At 29.4% G+C, this 23,575-nt stretch overlaps 1 protein-coding gene across 1 annotated transcript in view; it reads right to left on the bottom strand.

Moving 5' to 3' along the window:
* LOC113367062 (gonadotropin-releasing hormone receptor-like) overlaps positions 1 to 23,285 on the bottom strand; it is a 33,576-nt gene extending 10,291 nt beyond the window's left edge. Inside the window, exons 1-4 of the mRNA XM_026608692.1 lie at positions 23,217 to 23,285; positions 21,048 to 21,251; positions 17,750 to 17,898; positions 4,901 to 5,006 (exon numbers count right to left, since the gene is read on the bottom strand). Coding sequence (XP_026464477.1) covers positions 4,901 to 5,006; positions 17,750 to 17,898; positions 21,048 to 21,251; positions 23,217 to 23,285 — 528 coding nt within the window. The remainder of the gene's footprint in view (positions 1 to 4,900; positions 5,007 to 17,749; positions 17,899 to 21,047; positions 21,252 to 23,216) is intronic.
* Between the last annotated feature and the right edge of the window lie 290 nt (positions 23,286 to 23,575).

Here is a 23,575-nt window from a genome sequence, read left to right as displayed (position 1 = left end):
GTTAATTTTTGTAAATAATTTTTAATAAATCTAGATCTAGTACACAGAAATTAGATATAATTTAAATGCGCATAAAAGACATTTATTTTAAAATTATTTAGAAGATCAAGGCGATTTGCTCATAATTGTTGTGCCTTCTATAGTTCGCACTATGGAATTAACTATTTTGAAATTCTTATTTCCAAACTTTTTCGGACATCAAACAATTTCAGTATTTTCATTATTGCTTCCGAAAATATTTTTAAATTTTATTTAATTCTAACGCATGTGTAATATTCGATTCGAGTATAGAATTATTTTATTTATTAATTTTGGGGATCTTATGCGATTTATTGTGTGAGAGAGCAAAATAAATCTAGCCACTCATTATTAAACATAACACTGGGTACTTCATGTTAAATTATTTTAATTCAATATTTCATAATTTAAAATATCTAAAATTGCATCGTAAACTTCTCCTAATTGATATCGTAAGAGCCGAATTGTATGTATTCATTTATACTTTCCCATCGTGTATAAGATTGTTGTTTTAAAGTTTAAAAAATATTGTACAACATTAGTTGAAGATGCAAAAAAATTATATATTTTTTAAATGATATTGAAAAAACTATATTATAATTAACATATCCGAATTTCGTTTTGGCGCCCCCTAAGACGTGCGCCCACATTTTTTGCATGAATTGCATTCAAGGTAGGATCGGCCCTGCCTATATGAATAATTATGTACTCAATACGTTAGAGCGAGGCATAAAGGTCCTCAAAAATACATAGTACCAAGAATTTTTTAGCAACAATATTTGAAAGTTGAGGGCAAAAGATGTGTAACCAGACATCGCTATAAATCAAGCAAAGTCCCTATCAGGAGATGAAAGGCAAAATTTAAAAATCTACAACAAAATTATATTCTTTCTTGTTATTTTCTTTGGTTGTGAGCACTGTTGTTTAGGTTACGAGACCTCAAAATAATATTTAACTAGCTGTAAGTGGAATTCTGTCTTAAGGCAATTAGGGCATCGTGCCTTAAGGCAAATTGCTGGAACTTCCCGTACCAAAAATTATTATTTTTTTTAAAAACGATTAACATTTTTGAAAAAAATTTACTTTGAAAAAATGAGATTTTTGAGAAACTATAAATTTGACAAAAAATTACTTTTTTTTGAAAAAAAAAATTTTTTTTTAAAAAATTTTTTTAAATTTTTTTTTTGAAAAAAAAAATTTTTTCTTTATTTTGACATATTGTGGAAGATCTGAACTTCCTTTTCAAAGCAATCGTACTGCTTTAACTGCATAGGGACAAAATATAAAGCGCGTAAGCGCCGCGTCGCTGTCTAACGCATGAGCATTGGTACGGAACCCATAGGAATGTTAACAAAATATATAATTATTGTTGAAATCTCTATAAAATATCTGATAATTTGATGTGCATATGTCTAATGATCATTTTTGACCGCCAAATGGCCCATTTTTTTACTTTTTCCTCTATATCTCCGAAACCGCTAGACCTACCTTCATGAAAATTTTACCGATTCTTCATCTTGTCAATACAAGTGAAATGTTTTTTGAATTATTCAAATCGGACGCTCCGTTCTCTTAAAAACTGAGGTACCGTTTTTGGCACTTTTTGCCCCATATCTTCGGAACGGCTAGACCTGCCTTTGCCAAAAACTAATCAGCACGTCTCCTCATCAATACGAATCGAATGTTTTTTAAATTATTCAAATCGGTTGATCCGTGTTCCCGAAATCGTCGACGAAAATTTGTATCCGCACATACATACACACACATACATACATACACACACACATACACACACACACACACACACACACACACATACATCCATTTTTTCTAAGGTATGCCAAAATGTTCAGAAACCTCTGAAACGTAAAGATATATAAAAATTTTCATTTTTGATTTTTTTGCGATTACTATAACTTGCCCTACGGGAAGTTAAAAATACGTTATTAAATTGTTCAATAAAATGTATTGTTATTTTTAGGTTAGATTCAATAGTTATTTTATATAAACACTATAAAAGCTTAAAAATGTCCACCACAATTATCTCAAAAAAAGTAAAGTTGAAGGATAAACGAAAATGTTTGAAAATAAATATTATAAAAAATAAATAACGTAAGTAATTTATTTGTTTTATAGGATGTATCGTTATTTAATTTAGTTCTATTCAACCGTTTTTTATATTGCCTCTACAGAAGCTGACATGTGGGTGGGGTAAAAAGGATCAAATAAGTGGTGGCCACACCCTCGCCAAAAGCAAAAAATAGCTAGTAGAATAAAATGTAAATAAGTTAATAAAAGAAATTTTATAAGAGATAATTTTAATGAATAGTTATTCCAATTCTTCTAATAAATATTTCTGATAAAATACCAGATTGAGGTTATCTTTGTAAAAAATGTACTGATAAAATTCATATTTTGCTTTGATTGAATAATGTAGCTAATAATTTGTAAAATACCTTTAGGATTAAAAATATGAAATTGATCATGTTTGTTATCTGGGGCCTATGGGGTAAAAAGAACCTGGTGACAAATCAGCAAAAAAACACATTTCTACAATGATGAATTAGCTAGTTTTACTGAACACAATCAGAGAATTGTTCATTTCATATGGGTTATTTGATGTGATATAATTGGTTTGGTTTTCATAATATAATTGCTCAAAGTCAAATTGGACCTTTGTGTCCCTTCCTACCCTATAATAAAAGCTTCGATTTTTATATATATATATATATATATATATATGCGTTGGCATATGTAGGTATATATAAAAGAAAAGAAAAAACTACGAGCAAAGACGGAAATTAAATTTTTGTCCCTAAGCAATTTATTAAAATAAGCCACTAATCTTATTATAACGTAAACCAAGTAAAATTCGAGTTTTATATACAGCATGGCCACAAAAAATATTCAGAAATGCTTTATTAATGTCGAAGAAAATAAAGTAGTTTGCAAGTTTACATATTAATCGCATACGTGCAATAATGTTAAGTGTTTCTAAAAATATAAAGTTTTTTCCATGAATAGAATTATATTTTTATTTTTACTCTATTGTGAGTACGGTAATTTGCGTAATAGAAATTTTATATTTGTATACAATTTTCCGCCTACAAATTTTTACTTATATGCGTGCAATACCTCGAATCGCCCACCACAAAGATGCAATAATTACGTTTATTCTTCAAAATACATACATAGTAATTTACGTTTAATATGGAGGATATATAAATGCGTATTATAGAATATAATGTAGTCTTGTTATATCTTGATAATTGGGGTTAATGTACTGTACAAAAAATAATTTTAAAAAATATTAGTTGCAATAAAGTACTTGAAAAAACACAGTACATATGATTAGGTACTTATAGTTTTAGTATACAATAAAAAATGCAGTAGGGTAGAGTGTGACCGGCAGGGCTAAAAGGTTCAATTTGACTTTATTGGCCTTTTTACCCCATAGGCGGGTTAAATTAGGACAACCAAAAAGCCAAGAGTTCCAGTATCTTATTTTTTAAATTCAACCAATGCAAAACATACATTTTATGAGCACATTTTTTATAAAGAAAACACTGCATATAATCTTTTAGATCAGAAATATTCATCAATCATTCATTTTTCGGAATAAGTTAGTTGTTAAATAACAAAATTGAACTTTAATTGAATTATTCAATTAAATTTAACGTTTATGAAGCCTATCTTATTCACACTATCAATACTTTCAAAACACAAGTCATTGTGATACCTATTATCCATTTTCGTTCGAAATTATTGTTATCGTTCTTACTTTGTTAGAACCAAAACTGAAACCATTTTACATATCAAAATTGTTGAGGTAACAATTGTAAATTTTATAATTATAAATAATCTAAAAAAAAGAAATTCACCAAATTTTCGCGACTTGAAAAAAAATCTTATTTTTTAATACATAATTTCACTTTAGATTGTTTAAGGAGTGGGTTAATCGGTTAATTATAACTTTTTAAAGTTTTTTTTTAGGTTCAACTAAAATGGAATTTAATCTTGAATACAATGATTTTGTCTTCTTTCGAGAGGTACGTTTAGTTGTTTTCCTATCTCTCCCAGCAATTAGAAAGAATCGTAAAAATGAAAATCCGAGAAAATAAATTGAATTTATTTTTGAAGTTTTAGGAAGACATTCTTGGCTAGTTTTGAAAGACATTTTTGCAAAAAAAAATCGATTTTTTCAAGCCTCTAAAGCAGGCTCCCCCATTAGGCTAAAAATTCCATAATAATAATGTATTTTTAGCGTTATGATAATCATTCCTTTCATATTTGATGCTTATATGAATCATAAAATGTAAAATTAAACAATGCTCGTAATTAAAATAAATTTTAATATTAGGAAAATGTTTCATCTCTTCGGGATGCCAGTACAAATTAAACGTATAAGCTCAAACAAATTTGAGTAATTGTGATCCTTTAAATAAGAGTCATTCTTTTACAAACCCGACCTTGACATTTTATAAATGATATGTCTGAATTTGCAGTTAATTTAACGCTGGGATGAAAACTGAAATTGAGCAAATCAACCATATTTCAATATAAATATTTTCGTAAAAAAAAATTTCAGCAAAATCCTAAAATACGTATCAAATAATTTTATGTATAATATCTGTAGAAAAAATTTCAACAATTCTAAAATGTCACATTTTATTTTTCCCAAAATCCATGCGATTCGTAAAAGAGAATGACCCACAAATGTATTCCATTTACAATTATATAAATACCCCTAGATATAATGAAACAATATATTAACTGAAACAAGCTTAATTCCAATCCTTGAACAACTCCTGCAGGTTATTGAAACTTTTGTTCAAAGTTGGACCGCAAAGTCCAGAGATATAATAAAAGTTATGGAACTCACTTGCGGTAAACTGAATATGGCGGAGGCCGACCAAGCGACCCCGAGCATCACCCGGCCCCTTTTGTCCGTACCCATTTGATGTAAGGGCTTCAAAACTGCGTAATATCTGGAATAGACAATTCAATTTTAATAGATAGATACATTGATGTAGATATCTAGCGGAATTTAGAAATATTGATAGTATTATAATGATATTTTGGAAACTTTTCAATTACTGATTTTAAGAATGAAAAAAAAATTTGAATAGCTTACAAAAGTTTCTCACATTATAATGCTCTACAGCAACTATGAATCGCTGATAAATTGATATTGATTTTTTATAAATTAAGTCGATTATTTACACATGTCGAAAAGTTTATGCAACTTGTCTTAAGGCAAAATGTCTCCTACAACCGGATAAAGCAGCAACAACGGAAAAGAATATTTTAACTTAAGCCCTATGACCATTTAATATTAATTATTATCGAGAAATTGATATCAATACTGCTTGAAGACAAGTTTGTAACTGTGATTTCGTAATAAAAATTGTCAAATTAAGTTTTATTCTTTATCGATATTTAAAATTTTGTGAATATGTGTTTTTAGAACTTTGTGTATTACAAGTGAATAGAATCTAGTTAGTGTTGCGATTGTGAAACTTGCTAATAAAGTTTGAATTTGCTCAATCTTGGTATTGGCGTCTGAGAAGTCATAACTCATATATGCATAAAAAGTGTAAAATAGTTCCTTAAGAATGTTATCAAATGTTATTTCATAATTATCTAATACTTGATGGCAATTTACTAAATAGCTTTAAGTCCATCTGAAGAATTAAATAAGAAAGCAAGTTTGAAAGTGGAACTTTTAGTAGTGTCTTGTGTTGTAATAAATAAATTTTAGATTTCGACTTAAAATTAAATAGATCGGCATTATTTTTTATAAAAAAAAAAGAAAGATTAGGAGAAAAATACAAGAAACGGTTAAGAGATTGTGCTCATGTTAAAAAGTTGACAAGATAGGAACAACATAATTCTAAATGCTTCTTTTTCAAAATTAAATCCCTGAACTCATCAGTACCTTAAACATCAATACAAACCAAACCGGTGATGTATGGCATCGTGCCTTAAATTGCTGGAACTTCGCGTACCGCAATAAAATATTCGAGGAATTTTAAATATTTTTAATTAGATTTATATTATTATAGTTAATAGATTATTATAAAAAATATTGTAACTTGTATAGAAAAGTAAATAAACAAAAATTAATCAATCGAATTTAAAATGAAGGGCATTGTCTAATATCTATAACAATTATATAAACTGAATTGCAAAATTAAAATTATTTATTTGAAGTATATAACTCTCATCATTACGAATAGAATGCTTTTCGAATCATTCAAATCGAATGCTGTTTTCTTTCAAATATTTGTTTCGATTTTCATTATCTGCCCTCTATATTTTTAGTAAGATTTAAAGATATTTATTATTCACTCAACAAAATTAAGCAAAACTTTAGCTAGTATTAAAACTAACATTTGAATTATTCTATTCAAAAAAAAATTTTTTTTTGGAATTAAAAAACAAGTTTTTTTCGCAAAAGCAATCGTTTCGTCAACACAAACAGAAAGTTTTTTGGATCATTCAAATCGGATGCTTAGTTCTCTCAAAAACTGACATTTTTTGAACATTTAGCAAAAGGTATGTCCCTATGGGTAATCTCCTGCTCTGCAAAAAACTAATCACCACTTCTCCCCGTCATTACGAATTGAATGTTTTTTAGATCATTCAAATCGGATTCTCCATTCTCTCAAAAACTCGATTTCTATTTTCTGCACTCTTTGCTCCGTATCTCCGAAATGGCTGGACCTGCCTTTGCCAAAAACTAATCATCACATTAGAAATCAAATGTTTTTTGAACCATTCAAATGGGTTGATTCGTGCGCCCGAAAACGTGAACGAATAAATGCGGACACACAAACACACAAACACATCCATTTTTTCTGAGGTATGCCAAAATGTTCAGAAGCCTCTGAAACGTTAAGCTATGCAAAAATTTTCATTTTCGATTTTTGGTCCATTACAATAACTTACCCTACGAGAAGTTAATATATTATACAACCATTTTTCCTAAAATATTACTATCTTGATGATCAAAAAGTTTTTAAAATATGATAGAGCTCAAGATTATTAATAATGAGTAACGTAAAATACATTCTTCATAAATTAATCATACTGAAAAATGCAATGTTTTTTTTTAAATATTATCTTATGAATGTCCTATTAATTCATCAGAAGAATCATTGTTAATGAATAGAATAAAACTACCATTCATAAAACAATTTACAAGAGTCGTTCAGTAAAAGTGTAATACACCGAAGCAAATATTATGTTTGATTAGTTCCCGAAATAGAACGGCCGTAAGCTAGAATATATATTTTCATGGAAACAAACCAAGATTATATTCCTATTTAATGTCAGTGTTAATAGATACATCGTATATATTGGCACTATGATATAGTGTCGCCAAGGACACAATTTTCAAAATTATAATAGACAACAGCGATTAAATACATTATTACATACACACAGTATATCTAATAATGATCTTCTTAATAGGGTTTTATTAAAACTATCTGGAAAATAACTAATTTATTTCCATAATAATAGATATAAGTAGTAGTGTATGGCATCGTGCCTTGAGGCAAATTGCTGGTACTTTACGTACTGAAGAATATTAAATGTTGTCAAATATATTATTATAAATTCTGCAACTATCAATATTCGTATTTTATAGACAAAATATAAGAGCTTATAAATTGGCCGATGGCGTTTATATAAGTACACATTTGAAGTAATGAACAAAACCTAATCAAGCTAAGTTAGAATGATGGGCCTTATATCATATTTTTAAGAATTATATTAACTGAATTGCAAAGTTAAATTATTTCAGGTATACAAGAGAAATTTAAAATTAAAATAAAAATACATAATTATTTTGAATATACAAAACAATTTTTTTGGAAATTAAAAAAAAAATTGATAAAAATTTGGTACAAAACTATTTTTTTGTTTTTCCAAAAACTATCATTTCGACAATACTAGCAACATGTTTTCTTATACACTCAATTCCAACGTTTCGTTCTATCAAAAACTATCATTTTAAACACATTTAGCTTCATATCTCCGAAACGGCTGCACATCTCCTTATCAATAGGAATTGAATGATTTTTGAATATTTCAAATCGGTTGATCCGTACGCCCGAGACACGCATACACATATATATGCCAAAATGTTCAGAAACCTCTGAAATGAAAGATATGCAAATATTTTCAATTTCGAGTTTTTTGAACGATTACAATACCTAGCCTACGGTAGGTTAAATATATGAATATGCTAGACAATATAAACTAATAAACCAGGCAGACATTCAAAGGACTCGTATAGTGCAAGTTTTATGATTGCCATAAATTGCCAAAATATGCCATAATGTGTAAATTCAACTTTTTCTTAATTCATAATGCTATTTTAATTTTAGATCCAAAATTAAGTTCCAAAACATTTTTTTTCTACAGTGTCTCACTTCCTATTTATCCTATTTTCTTTTTTAGGATTACATTAGCGATTTTCCTCCCTTTCTTTTCGATACTGCGCCTAATCATATTTTCAGATTAGGGAATTAAAAAATTCACGAAGCGGATATTTAAAAAATTCTTGACGTAAGAAGAATCTAAATCTTCTAATCAATTTCATAAAACGAAGTTTCCAATAAACAATTTCCAAGACTATTAGCATTACCAATTTTGCTCCAATATCAATTTCACATTAGTGAAAAAAACTGCAAAACCGACACAGAATAATTGAAAAATAAAATATTAAAATAAAAAATAAAATTTTTGGTAAAGAATTTATAATCTTAATTACCCGCATTACTTGCAAAATAACTAAAAGAAATTGAAACGCTATTAAAATAAATAATAATGAATAATAATTTTATTAATTTATGAAATTTCTGTCTATTTTGAAAGTAATATAAAAGTTATTAGTTATATCCTTTAGTAAGCTAGTAAAGTAATAAATTTTTAAGTACAGGTCAATCATGATAATGATAATCAATAAATGTTTTTCATTAAATTAAAATATTTTCTTCATATAATTTCATTCAGAAAAGCCACCTGTTGCAGCTCATGTAGGAAAACGATATAAAAATCATAATACCCTCAGGACATCAATTCTAAAAGTACTTAGATTACAATAATAAAGTAATAATAGTAATAATATTAATATATTTTCAAGAAAACAATCAGTCATGATCTTGATAATTAATAAATGATTTGGTTTATTATAATATTATATTATTCTCAATATAATTTTATGCAAAAAGCCACCTGTTGCAGCTACGATCATGTAAGAAACGGTGGAGCAAATTATTCTCCAAAGAATACAGATTTTGATAAAAGGAATAATAATCTTAATCACCCGCCTTACACGCAAAATAACTACAAGGAATTAAATCACTATAACAACAAAATAATAATAAACTAGCTGTAAGTGGAATTCTGTCTTAAAGCAATTAAGGCATGGCGCCTTAAGGCAAATTGCTGGAACTTCCCGTACCAAAAATTATTATTTTTTTAAAAACGATTAACATTTTGAAAAAAATTTACTTCGAAAAATTAGATTTGAGAAAACAAAAAAAAATTGTTTGAAAAAAAAGTTTTCTTTATTTTGGCATAGTTTGGAAATTCTGAACTTTTTTCAAAGCAATCGTACTGTTTAAATGCTGGAGCAACATAAGACAAAATATCAAAGCGCGTAAGCGCCGCGTCAGCGTCTAACGCAAGGATGTCAAACAAAGTGCAATCGGGCCGCATAAGCAAGGTTTAACTTCAACGCGGCCGCAAAAAAACTATATATATATATATATTATATATATATTATTTATATATATAGATATATTGATGAGTATTTAGTATATATATATATATATTGATATTTCTTTGTAATGAGTCTGTTGATTCGGGCAGTAGCACTAAATTAAAAAAAAACTAAAGCAATTAGGAAACTTTCTTCATTAATCCATACGTTTCGATCTGCATCGAGACCGTCATTCAGTGAAAAAAGGCTACATAATTCATTCAATAAAAATATATCTATAATAATACATAATTTAAAACAAACAATAACATAAAATGGAGTAAATGAATAAGTATAGTGAAGTATTTAGTAGTGGGCACGTTTTTATTTTTGATTGTAAAATAGTTTAAAATGAAAATATTGTTCTTAATGTTTTTTGTAGTTGTAAGGGTACTCCAAAATGCAACATTTATCATAGCAGATGCTTGCAATTATGTTTAGTAGTATCTCTTTTTTGAATGGCAAAAAGTGTATTTAACGTGTTTTTCGAAAATGTAGGGAGAAGTGGGCCACCCAAATTTTTATCTGAAAAAAATGCTGCTATATGCTCAAATTCTTACTCTGAGAGTTTTCAAATATGCTGATTACGAATCTGTTGGCAAATTTACAAAATTCGAAATCTTTGACTCGAATGAAGGTAGAAATTGAAAAAAACAGTGACTTCAGTAAAAATGTTCATTTAAGTCTGAAAAGGAGTAATAAAGTTGGAATGAAAAATTGTTGAAAAAAAACATTTTGCAACAAGCACATATTCTAATTGAAATATTGGTCGCATCGATTTGTACTGCCAAACATAGAAATAATATCATAAGCATATTTCCTAGTATTTTCAAATCTGAACTTTGAGTGAACTAAATTCTTGAACTGCATTGTTTTGTTTCTACATATTTTTTATATGAAGAAGTAAATCCAAGCTTGATTTATTTATGCTGCACGTCGGAAAGTGTGTCTAATTTTCACTCTTGAGCTGTTTTTCCCAAAGGACAAGTTTGCATTTAAAAGCTTGAATTATGTCGAACATGTTTGTATAAAATTGTCTTTTCCCTGCAATGATAATTTAGGTCAGATAGGTGTTTGGTTATATTAACCAAGATCATGTTGATTATCTTCGAGCACAGTACTTCTTGATCTAAAATGCAATGGGTATGATAAAGATTTTCAAATGCACGAAGAAACATTGCTAGCTGAGCCGTGCCACTGATATCCATGGTCTCGTCACAGGCAATAGAAAAGCTTTCGAAAGAAAGTGATCTATTTTTGATTTGATCACTCAAATTGGCGGTAAGTCAGTAATTCGTTCTGCAACTGTATTCCGAGACAGTGTCCAAAGAGATCCGGATCAAGTGTTGCCAACTCCATCATAGAACAAGGATTTACTATAGGTTAGAAACGCTAGTTCGCGTTCATAGTTGCGTTGGCGCATATTTGAAACGCATCATTACGAAATATTCAGTAACTACTGGCCATAGATAATACGCATCTGATGAAGAAGCTACTGCAATAAGATCCAACCCTACGAAATATTAAGTAACTTTACGCGTATAAACTATTTGGTAAAACAATAAATTATTGTTAATTTATTAATTGTAAATTGTTAATTTATTTAAAGTAATTGTTAATTACTTAGCAGTTTAATATTTCATTTTGGTTTTCCTCATCGAATTGTTATTTATTGCATATTATCATTTGTCAACATATGCGGGCAGCCGGGCCGCAAAAATATCTGCTGTGGGCCGCATGCGGCCGCGGGCCGCGAGTTTGACACCCATGGTCTAACGGATAAACATTGGTACGGAACTGGTAGGAATGTAAACAAAATTCATACTTATTGTAAAAATCTCTATAAAATATCTGATAATTTGATGTGCATATGTCTAATGATCATTTTTTACCGCCAAATGGCTTTTTGTTTTACTTTTTTCATTAGATCTCCGAAACCGCTAGACCTGCCTTCTGAAAATTTGATTAATTCTTCATCTTGTCAATACAAGTAAAATGTTTTTTGAATTTTTAAAATCGGACGCTCCGTTCTCTTAAAAACTGAGTTACCATTTTGGCACTTTTTGCCCCGTATCTTCGGAACGGCTAGACCTGCCTCCACCCAAAACTAATCAGCACGTCTCCTTATCAATATGAATCGAATGTTTTTTAAATTATTCAATCGGTTGATCGGTGTTTCCGAAATCGTCGACGAAAATTTGTATCCGCACACATACCGCACACACACACATACATCTATTTTTTCTAATTGTAAGGTATGCCAAACCTCTGAAACGTAAAGATATATAAAAATTTTCATTTTCGATTTTCTTGCGATTACTAACTTGCCCTACGGGAAGTTAATAATTGTTATATTATTAATATATCAATTCAAAAATTTCAACAAACAGAATGAAAAAATGAAACTGCCAGTCTATTTCAAAGGTAATTAGATAAGAATAATAAGGTAATAATTATAAGAGGCTTGAGGAAGTTAGTAGTGATACATTTTCAAGAACAAGTCAGTCATGATAATTATAATCAATAAACGTTTTATCAATATTGAAATATACTTCTCTATATAATCTTATTCAGAGAGCCACCTGTTGCAGCTCATGTAGAATAAATGGAATAAAAGTATAAAACCCTCAGAGCGCCTATTTCAAAAGTAATTAGTACGATAGCACCTCATCCCACCTGTATAATGGCAGCATTAAAATTCATTTAATTACTGCTCGTTTGAAAATGTTGTAAAACAAAATTAATGGTAATTTAATATAACGATTTGCGTCTGCTAAACATTAAACGCTGACCTTCATCCTATGCAGATTTAATTCTCTCTGAGACCATCTTAATGTTCTACAATAATACGAGCAATGTGGTTTTAGTTGTCCTGATTCACATACATAATCTGAATATCAAACGTTAGAAATATTATAGGATGGAGAATGACATTTGATACGAAAGTTGATGTACATCATATACTAATACAATGTAATGCGATACGATCAAGGATGCAAGATCAAGGTCGGAGCTTTGGCGGAAAATATACATATTCTCAGAAAATAATCGATTTTTCACAAATGAAATTGTTCTGAGGGCGTTTAGCTACAATAATATGTTTGCTTTGATATAATTATGTGCATATAAATCTGCTAATACAGTTTCAACACTAGAAAATTATCTTTCTCAAAAGCTATTGTTGTGATCAACATTGATTTATTCGAGTGTCTGTCTTCATTAATAAATAACCACAATAAAATTTTGCTTTTAAAGTTTGAAGCAATATGACAAAATTCAAAAACCATCAAGTTTTTTGCTTCATTATTTTAGTAAATAATTAGGTAAAACATTTTATTTTTCCAGTTTATGATACACCCTTCAAGAGCGATTTCCAACCTATGGGGCGTGCCCCCTCAGGCCGTTCTAAGGGGGCCACGTACATCTTTTCTAGAATACTATTATCAAAAATAATCCAACATTTAGAAAAACACGATAATAAAAAATAAAAATAAAAAATTTTATGCATATTTTTACATAATATTGCATATTAATTTGTAGTCTGATAATATCAGTAGAGTATGTACAAAATTAAATTAAATTGAAAAAATGAAGGGGGTGCAAGTTGCAAGTTGCAAATTGCTATTGTAGCCTAAAATAAATTATTTGAATTTAAGCGTTATAAGCAATTGTTCTGGCGTTATAAGGCAGTGGTTTCCAACCTTTTTTGAACCCCTGCTCTAATAAAAAAAATGTTGCACTGTGCAACATAATTTATTTTAGACTACAATAGCAATTTGCTCTTGAAAATGAGTAAATCAAAGATCAAAAGATTTGAATTAAATCTAATGATTTATCTAACAATGAGTTAATTGTATTTTTCGATTAGAATTTTAGAACTTGTCTATTTCTTCGTTTTTTTTCAAGTTTAATTTCTTTCTTACAAAAATATGCAGTAATTGGTTTGTTATTTCAACAGATGTCTGTTCAGAAGACAACCCAGTAGTTTTTCTTTCATGTTGTAGCATAATTTTATAAACTTGAATAGTAATAGGTTTTTTGTTAATATTTTTGCTACAATGCTCCAAAAGATAATTCACATTTAATATTTTAGATTTGTAATCTCAAGTGAAAATGTGATATACTGATATCGAACCAACCGAGCTGGGTATCGAACTCAAAATTAGTTATTGCTAATTCAGTTTTTAGCAACAATTTTTGGTAATGATTGTGGTTAAGTAGTAACAAATTTTTACTACAAAGCCACAATAACGACCAAAATGGTTTCCCAAAAATTGATTTTGATCAATTTTTCATCAAATTAATGATTAGTTTCATTAATCCAAAAGTGTTGCTAATTTGCAACAAAGAAAATTCTATTCTTTTGCAATTTATTGAATATAATAATTACTAAAAGTAAAATTTTAAATGATTCAAAAGTGCGTTTCAATCCTTGGGAAACGCATGACGTGAAGGACTTTACATAAAATTGTAGATCAGATTTTTATACCAGCTTGTAAGCGGATTATATATTTGCATATTAATAATTGTGTATATATATATATATATATATATATATATATATATATTATATATATATACTGGATGCTACAATATGTTATGGAAAATTCTCGGCGTTGATTTTTATAACCAACAATGTCAAATTTTAAGAAAAGTAGTTCAAAATTAGATATCTATTAAGTCTACAGTATGAATATTGGAAAATGAAAGTTCGAATCAAAAACTATTAGGTTAGTTCTCGAATTAACATGTTTTCTCATCATAATACTTGTTCATCGTAACAAAGAAAATTGGCTTAGATTATACCCTCTGTCACATATTTGCTTATATCCGCCATAAATTAAAAGTTATTTTTTAGGTTAAAAAATTACATTAAGAAGAGCATATAACTCAACCTACTCAATATTCCACAAAGTATTTAAAAAAAAACTTATTTCACTCTTGAGTATATCTATAAAATTTGTTATTACAAGAATCATAATCAATCTTATAAATGGTATGGACTATGTGTCCGTTATACCACTTCATGGCTTTATATATTGGCATAACTATTATCAAAAGTATAGATGTACTTTATATTATTATAAGCAATAAACCGTTTAAATTTTTGAAATAATTTTAAGATACTGTGCATTTCAACCTCCATTAACTTCTTCATTTCTGAAAAGGATCTTGCAATAGCTGCTTCATGATGCGAAAAGAGAGAAAATGAATATTAATGCATTGCTCGCAAGAAGTTCATTTAGAAAACGATTTCATGTCCTTTCGAGTTTATTTGCAATTATATAGAACACTTTGCTGGAATTACTGTAATTTTCTAAATAATATCGTAGTCATTTTAATTGCCGATTTAATCAAATTGTGAAATAAAACAATAAAAATAAAAAAATTTCAACAGCTAATTACAAAGAAACGGCCGATCATTCTCCAAAAATTATAAAATTACTTTCCTTTAAGTATTAATTATGAATAAGTTTGACGAGAGCCTGAAATAATATTTATTATTATTGATTACGGCTTGCTTATGAATAAATAAATAAATAAATAATATTTTTTAATAGTTTTTGATGTTTTAAAATCGATTGAGAATTTTTGGTTAAACCGTGGACGGTAAACTTTTCACTTTTCTGATAATTACAAAGAAACAGCTCAGCCGATCGTATCAAAAATCCAACCGACGCGGGTGCTTATCAAGTATTATCAATAGTATCTTAAATTTTGCAATCGACTGAACCATTTTTCAGGAAACGTGGATGAAAGATCTAATTTTAAGAATGACTTTAACAAACGCTTAATTTAAAAAAAAACGCTGCTAATTTTTCTCAAATTTGATGCATTTTTAAAATTAAACTACTTGCCACAAGGCCTTAACATTTTAGTATGTTCTAGAAGACCATGATATCTATAATAAAAAAACATAAAAATCGTCAAAAAAAAGTTTCAACACTTAATTGCAAGAACTTGTACCAGCAAAACTTTACCAAAAACTGATCATTCAATCAATATAAATCGAACAGTTTTTGAATTTTTTAATCGCGGGCTAAAACGTGGGCAAAATTTTTTGCTTCTCGGCTTCTCACATAGATACGGATTAGATAATCGTTGCGGAAAACTGACAAACGCAAGTCCTTATATCGAGTTACATCAAACGGCTTTTGAATTTTTGAAATCAGTTCCGCCGTTTTTGAAAAAACGTCGACGAAAGGTAAAAAATCTTTTCACACACACAAACATACTTTTTTCAAAATTAGTCTTATTCGATTCAGAATGACTTGAAACGTCGAGGAAACATAAAATTAGCAAATCGGATTTTTTGACGAAAACAAACTTCTTTGGGATAATATACTGATTGTAAGGTTATTGACATTAAACATCAGACATAAGAAAACGCCCATTTCTATATCATCTATAAGGATGCAATCATTTTCTTGTCGAAAACAAGTAAATGATATAGATTTATTTCCGGTGTAGCGATCTCGATAAAAGATTATACCCGGTGATATGCAATACTTCGCTTGATCGCCTTAGGGTTGTTTGTGTACTCAGATATTTGAAGCGTGCAACGGATTTGTAAACCGAACAGGCATAGCAAAACTCATATCGAATTACTGTATCGATTACAAGATTATTATTAAATAAATATACACGTTATAACGATTATTAACACGTGTTACAGCCACAGCCCTTCATTGATAAAGGAAAAATACAGTTCGTAATTATTATGGTGAGAGCAATTGTGGCGAGAAATCTGGAAAATGACATTCTGAGCCCGTTGTAAGAACGTGGATCAGCAATCACGTGGTGCCGGGTTCGATTCCCATCTTTGCTAGCTTAATATCAATCAGTAGTGATCTCAGACCAACACTTGAGGTTAAAAATCTCAATTATAAAATCAACTAAAAATAGCTTTTAATTTTAACACTATTAGTGATATATCTTATATAGTCTCAATAGAATAAGATTGATTAACCACTGGGTTGCCCTCTCGAAACACCAGGTAAATTTATATACAACAAGAATTATAAAATCAACTAAAAATAGCTCTTAATGGCATTGCTTCAGTATAGATTCACAACACTATTAGTGATATATCTAATATAGTCTCAATAGAAAAAGATTCATTAACCACTGGGCTGCCCTTTCAAAATACCAGATAAAGTTATGTACAACAAAACAGATTATGGAACACAAATTTCTGATTACTGTTGAAAAATTAAAAAAAAATTCAATAGCAAATCTATAGTTTCCGATTTTGATCATAAATGCTTCGTATGTAACTCTTTAATATGTGAGCCGATTCTGGCGTAAAATAGACTAATGTTATGGCAAAGCTATGTAACGTGGCAGTTTTCATACGGTTTTCATAAAGTGATGGCTGGTTATACATATTTTTCCCTCAGATTTCAAGTATTCTTGTTAAAATATTCTTAACTTCACTAGTTTTTGAAATATCGGTGGTGGACCTTTTTACCCGCGGACCTTTGAGCCCTGCTCTACTCTACTACAAAATAGTTTCAAATCCTCAACACTATGTTTTACATATTCCTTCACTAAAAAAACTACGGATTTAATTCTAATAATAAAAGTTAGAACAATATGATTATTATCGATAATTTCCAATAAATAATAAATGATCAGGAAGGTTGCTCCTAATTTACAATTTCCGAGCTTAATAAATTGTGACAGTGCATTCAATAGATTTTCGTGTGATGGACAGATGGACGAAATTTGTATAGATTCAAACTGAAAATACTTTACTATAATATTCTGTCAACCCAAAATATATTTAATTGGAAACTTATAAATAATATAAAAACGTATTACTGCACTCATGTGTAAATTACATGATACACATTCTCAATTGTTGAACAGAAGCATATACTTATTTATCTATGGACAGAAACATATAAAAAAGCTGTAATAAACCAAAAATTAATGAAATTTCAATTATATTACCTATCTACACTAATGCACACCAGTACAAAAGACGACAAGTACAATCCAAAAGTCCTGAAAAATGCCATCATCCTGCACATAAAGGCACCAGCCCTCCAGGACACTGTGCTGGCCCATGCTATTTCCAAAGGCATTATTAGAAAAGTCACCTGTAATTGAAAATAATTATATTTCAAATTTATTTAGTATTTAATAGTTTAAAGTTGGTTGTGATGATTATCTTAATATCTATTATTCATAATGAACGCTATTAGTTAAATGTTATATACATAAATAATAGTAATATTTGTACTAGAATTAATTAAAATAATTAATTCTAAGTAATAGTATTTTCATTTCATGTTCAATAAACTGATTTTTCATGAATTCTCTGCTATTCCTTCAATGAAAATGTTTACGCCCACACAAAAACTCATACATGAATAGAAATAAAAAGATAAATGTCAATTTTAATAATAGAATCTTTACAGATATATTTGTACGGAGCAGCTTATATGCAAATCATTCCATTCTCAGAAAATTTAATATAATAAAATATACCTTTGTAGTTTGTGTGAGTAGGCAGTACAAAAAAATTAGAAAAAAAAAATTGAAAACTCTTAGATCGCATTAATTGTAACTTCTAAAACACTATATATATATATATATATATATATATATATATATATATATATATATATTTATTTATATATATGGCGGAATGAACACCATATGAAGTTGAAGGACGTCAATTGATGACAATGGCGGAATGAACACCATTGATGACAAAACTAAATTATATTGGGCTACGTTGATTCGGATCTGGCATCAAGCAAGCTATAACGATCTGATTGTTTTTATACGATCGAAGATTATTGTCGCGCTTTTTAAAACGATCGAAAATATTGTATCGAGTTTTTTGCCAACGAGCGTTTTCTCGTGAACGAAATTTAGATTTGATTTAATGTAATATCAACATCTTTATCAATTGAGACATTAATAAACAGTCATTATCGAGTTGAAATAAAATTATTGCGATTTCATTCAAGAATTAATTAATTAATAATATATGGCCCACTAGCGCCATAAAGGGCGGAGTGATCTGTAGCGACCTGTCAACACACGTCGCATTTTAACTTGACAGATGTTCATTATTTGAAGCTCATCATAGTGTCAGCTCAAAAACAAAAAGTTCAAGTGTCAGATCAGATCTCGTTTTTGTTTGCTCAATGTTCGAAATGCCAAAATTATAATTCTTAACTTTTTTCCTTTTTTTATTATAAATACTGAAATAACATCTACGTTTTTGTAAATGATCAATATAATCACACATAGTGTTATTACTATTGTCATAATAAACAATATTCGTAGTATAGAGAACACGAGTTTCTTTAGTGGTGACCGCGAACGTGAATTAATAGCACGCATATAGAAGGAAAGAAGGTAAGAAGATCAAGACACATTTAGAAGTAACAAATTTAGAAGTAAAAAAATAAATTGAAGTCTCATGAATTATTAAGAAAAGAATTTTTAAAAATAAATAATGAATATAAATGGCTCACAACCGCCATAACTCTAAGAACATTCTAATCCTACAACTGAGACTCCGGCCACGCACATCGAAAACAACAACACGTGCTCGATAAATCCCTCATTATCCTGGAAAATGAGTCGATTATAAGCACCACGGCAGAGGACAGGGAGCGTCAGCAAACAATTTGGCAACCGCCACATACACTCAACCGCTAACTCACCAGCGAAGGGCCACATACAATCAACCGCTAACTCACCAGCGAAGGGCCACATACACTCAACCGCTAACTCACCAGCGAAGTGTCAAATATACTCAGCCGCTAACTCACCAGCGAAGGGCCACATCTACTCAACCGCTAACTCACCAGCGAAGGGCCACATACACTCAACCGCTAACTCACCAGCGAAGTGTCAAATATACTCAGCCGCTAACTCACCAGCGAAGGGCCACATCTACTCAACCGCTAACTCACCAGCGAAGGGCCACGTAAGCAATCAACAAACTCAACAAGCCAACACGGCATTCAAAACGGCCACGGCCACGAACAAATAAAATTTATCACACAATCTCAACCAAAAGAAATTTACAAGGAAGTTCAAGAATGGCACTCAGAGATGCGAAACAATCTTTTTCATTAGGGCGGAGTGATCTGTAGCGACCTGTCAACACACGTCGCATTTTAACTTGACAGATGTTCATTATTTGAAGCTCATCATAGTGTCAGCTCAAAAACAAAAAGTTCAAGTGTCAGATCAGATCTCGTTTTTGTTTGCTCAATGTTCGAAATGCCAAAATTATAATTCTTAACTTTTTTCCATTTTTTATTATAAATACTGAAATAACATCTACGTTTTTGTAAATGATCAATATAATCACACATAGTGTTATTACTATTGTCATAATAAACAATATTCGTAGTATAGAGAACACGAGTTTCTTATATATATATATATATATATATATATATATATATACATATATATATATATATATATATATACATATATATATATATATATATATAATGTATGATTGTTTCTTTTCCGAACAGTAAATCCAATAATAAAAACAATTTGTTTTTTGAAGATGTTTAATAACGACGTTTCGGAACTAGATACGTTCCATCATCAGGTTTATTCTGTCAAAGACAATGTTTTTTAAAACTATTGACTAACATTAGTTAATGATGGTTATTACAGATTATTTAGAAAAAAAATATAAAGGAATGGATTATGCACCAGTGTAAAGAGTAAAGAAAAGTAACTAAAAACGGTTTTATATAAATTGAAAAGCAAGAATTATTTGCCTGTAATAATTTATATATCCATATCACTAATATTTTTTGTTAAAAACACTCGTTTTTTCCGAGAATATTTGTAAATGTTTTTGACTTCACAAGACTTTGTAACACACAGTAATGAAGTTCTGTCGGTCAGATGTAAGCAATATATACGGACTTAAGCAAAATAATTTTTTATGGCTCTTGTATTGGTAATTTACGTAATAAATTTCATTTAAACTGTAACCCCTAAACTTTAACTTTTAATAACATTTCTAAGACCACAATCGAAAATAATGTCAACATTGCCCCAAGTTGAATTCAAAACTTTCAACGGTTGTCAGCTTTGAAACATTTCTTTAAAAAAAAACTCTAAAAAGTGGATTGGCAAAAACCATTAAAAACTTGCGCAAATAATCAGGATTGTATACTACTTATTAGTTTCATATTAAAAAAAGCAAGTATAAAACAAATACTTAAAATCAATTATTTTGATATTTGCTTACCAATAAATCAGCAATAGCTAAATGCATCAGCATGATATTGATCCTGGTAGGATTCCTTCGTCTTCTTCTAATGAGCAAAGCGAGGACTGTGACGTTACCAGTTGCAGAAATGACCAGTAATACGCTGTACACCGTTATGGAAAGCAGGTGGCCCTGGTTAAATCTCATATCTATGGGCAGCATAGATTCATTGAAACCGCTCACCTGAAATTTTAAATCATAGGAAAAATGTAATCAGTAATAATAAATATTATTTAATGATTTTGCTAAACTTATTTATAATAAATAATTAGTAAAATAATTTTATAAAAAATTGGTAGCTGCAAAGCAGCTCAACGTTTGCTCCTGAAATTTATAACAAGAGCTGCAAGGAGTTATTGAAATTAGGTAAATTCCGCAGTATCATAATAGACATTTTTTAGTTTAATTAAAGTCTCATTGAGTAATTCGTTGTCTAAATTTCGAATATTGAGCGTAAATATATCTCCGTAAATTGAATCAATCGTATTAAAGGAGCTAGTTAGTTGTCCAGAACTAAATAATGAACCGAGTCTCCCGCACAACAGACCAATGTTATAGCAAGGCTATGTTATAAAAAACTTTCCATACTAATTCGTTCTAAATATTAACAAAAGCCGTTTTTCTCAGGTTGTCAAATAGAAAACCTAAACTAGAGACCGCACAAATGTCAAAACAACGATTTAAATAGCAGGGTCTTTCTGACCCAGCTTCATAACATACAAGTGACGTTGCAGTTTATGTGTAAAACGCCTGAATGCACAGAAAATACATGACATTTTGACGGTATTCAGTATGATTCAGTAACATAATGTATGAAAGTTGGAGCGTAACATGGCCTTGCCTTAACATTGATCTGTTGCGTAGCAGAATCGGCCCATAAACTTGTGCTTGTTGTTATAATTGGAGGAGATCGATAGCGTGTTGAAAAATTCCAAATTGTTTTTGATAAAAGATAATGTTACCAATAAATAAATCCATAGGACTGTTTATGATATTATGTTTCTGATAAAAGCTGCTGCTGGAGGCTTTACTGGGTAAAGAAAAAATTATACGTATTTCGAGTTTCTAAAGCTCATTCCCGATGAGAATCCTCAAAATTTGGAGTAATGAGTGAAAGTTGCTATTAAGGACTTAAGAATCCTTTAAGCCTTAGAATCTAGATGAGATGTCTTAACTTAGTAGCCTTTTCCAGAAGGCAAACCAACGGTTAAGCCTACCTCTATTTGATATATTTGCAGTATTGGAATTTCTCTTATACTATAATGACTTTTAATTTGATGCATCGATGCCGAAAAGGGCATATTTCTACATGGAAACATAATTCAGCCTATATTTTTAAGTACAAATCTATGTCATTACTACGTTACACCAGCCTGTCCAGAGCGGGTATCGAATCTGAAACTTTTGGTTGGAAGCTCTATTTACTAAGCCACAAAAAACATTGGTGCAACATTAGACATGTTCTAGTCAAAATTGGTGCTTGCGTGTTAGCAATGTAACCAGATTAATTTGAAATATTATTAATATTATGAAAATGTATAAATTTATAAAAGATAATTTCCATCTGTATAAAAATATATTAAAAATTATATAAATCTGATGCCAATGCCAAGTTGATTCCCGCAATATAAATACCAAGAAATTTTGACACTTGAGAAAAATGTTTATTTGGGTTTTGATATTATTTAAGATGAAATCGTTTTTAATAATATTATAAAATAAATATTTATTTTTATTTAAAACTTAATAATTCAGGTTCCGTCACATAAATTTCTGTATTTGATATAATATTATATTTCAGAGTCATGAAAAATGCTACTATCTCATAGTTGTATTAAATATTTATCGAATAATGGGGCACTACCAAATAGAGTAATAATCATTAAGATCATTGAGATGAGCACTAATCACATCCAGATATTAGTTTAACTGAATAATGTATTAAAAAAGCTATATAAACTATAAGAAAGTACAAATAAAGAAATCATGATCAACCTAACTGTGCAGAGGTGGGTTCAACCCACAATTTCAATTTCATTAGTATCTTATTAATTAGTCATTATATAATTATATTAAAACATATATTTCATGCTAAATAATAAATGCCAATAAAAATCATGTATAAATTATAAATATTAGTTATCTCACCTTAGACCAATGCTGCAGGTTTCTGTGATCCTCAACTTCCAGGTTGACATCCATCGGTATTTCCGTCATGTTTGACATTTATAAAAAATAATTTACTAATAAACGTGAAAAACAGTTTGTGAAACTGAATACTGTTTATATTTTCACAAAGAATGGACACTCATTTTTAACCATTTCGTTTACACAATATATAAATATTTCCAAGTATATTTTATAACTTCGTCGAATATAAAAACTAAATTTTACCACAATTTAAATCCTAGTGCTGAATCAGGTACGTCACTAATAAATATTCCAACTAATTCCACAGCCTTACAAAATTCAAAAATCACAAATTGTTAATCAAAATTAATTTCACT

This window comes from Ctenocephalides felis, unplaced genomic scaffold (genome assembly GCF_003426905.1).
Source record: "Ctenocephalides felis isolate EL2017-DRISC unplaced genomic scaffold, ASM342690v1 CF-g0.4_SCAFFOLD_01170, whole genome shotgun sequence".
NCBI lineage: Eukaryota > Metazoa > Arthropoda > Insecta > Siphonaptera > Pulicidae > Ctenocephalides > Ctenocephalides felis.
The sequence above is the reverse complement of the archived record's forward strand: the minus strand, read 5'-3'. Positions and strand labels throughout refer to the sequence as shown.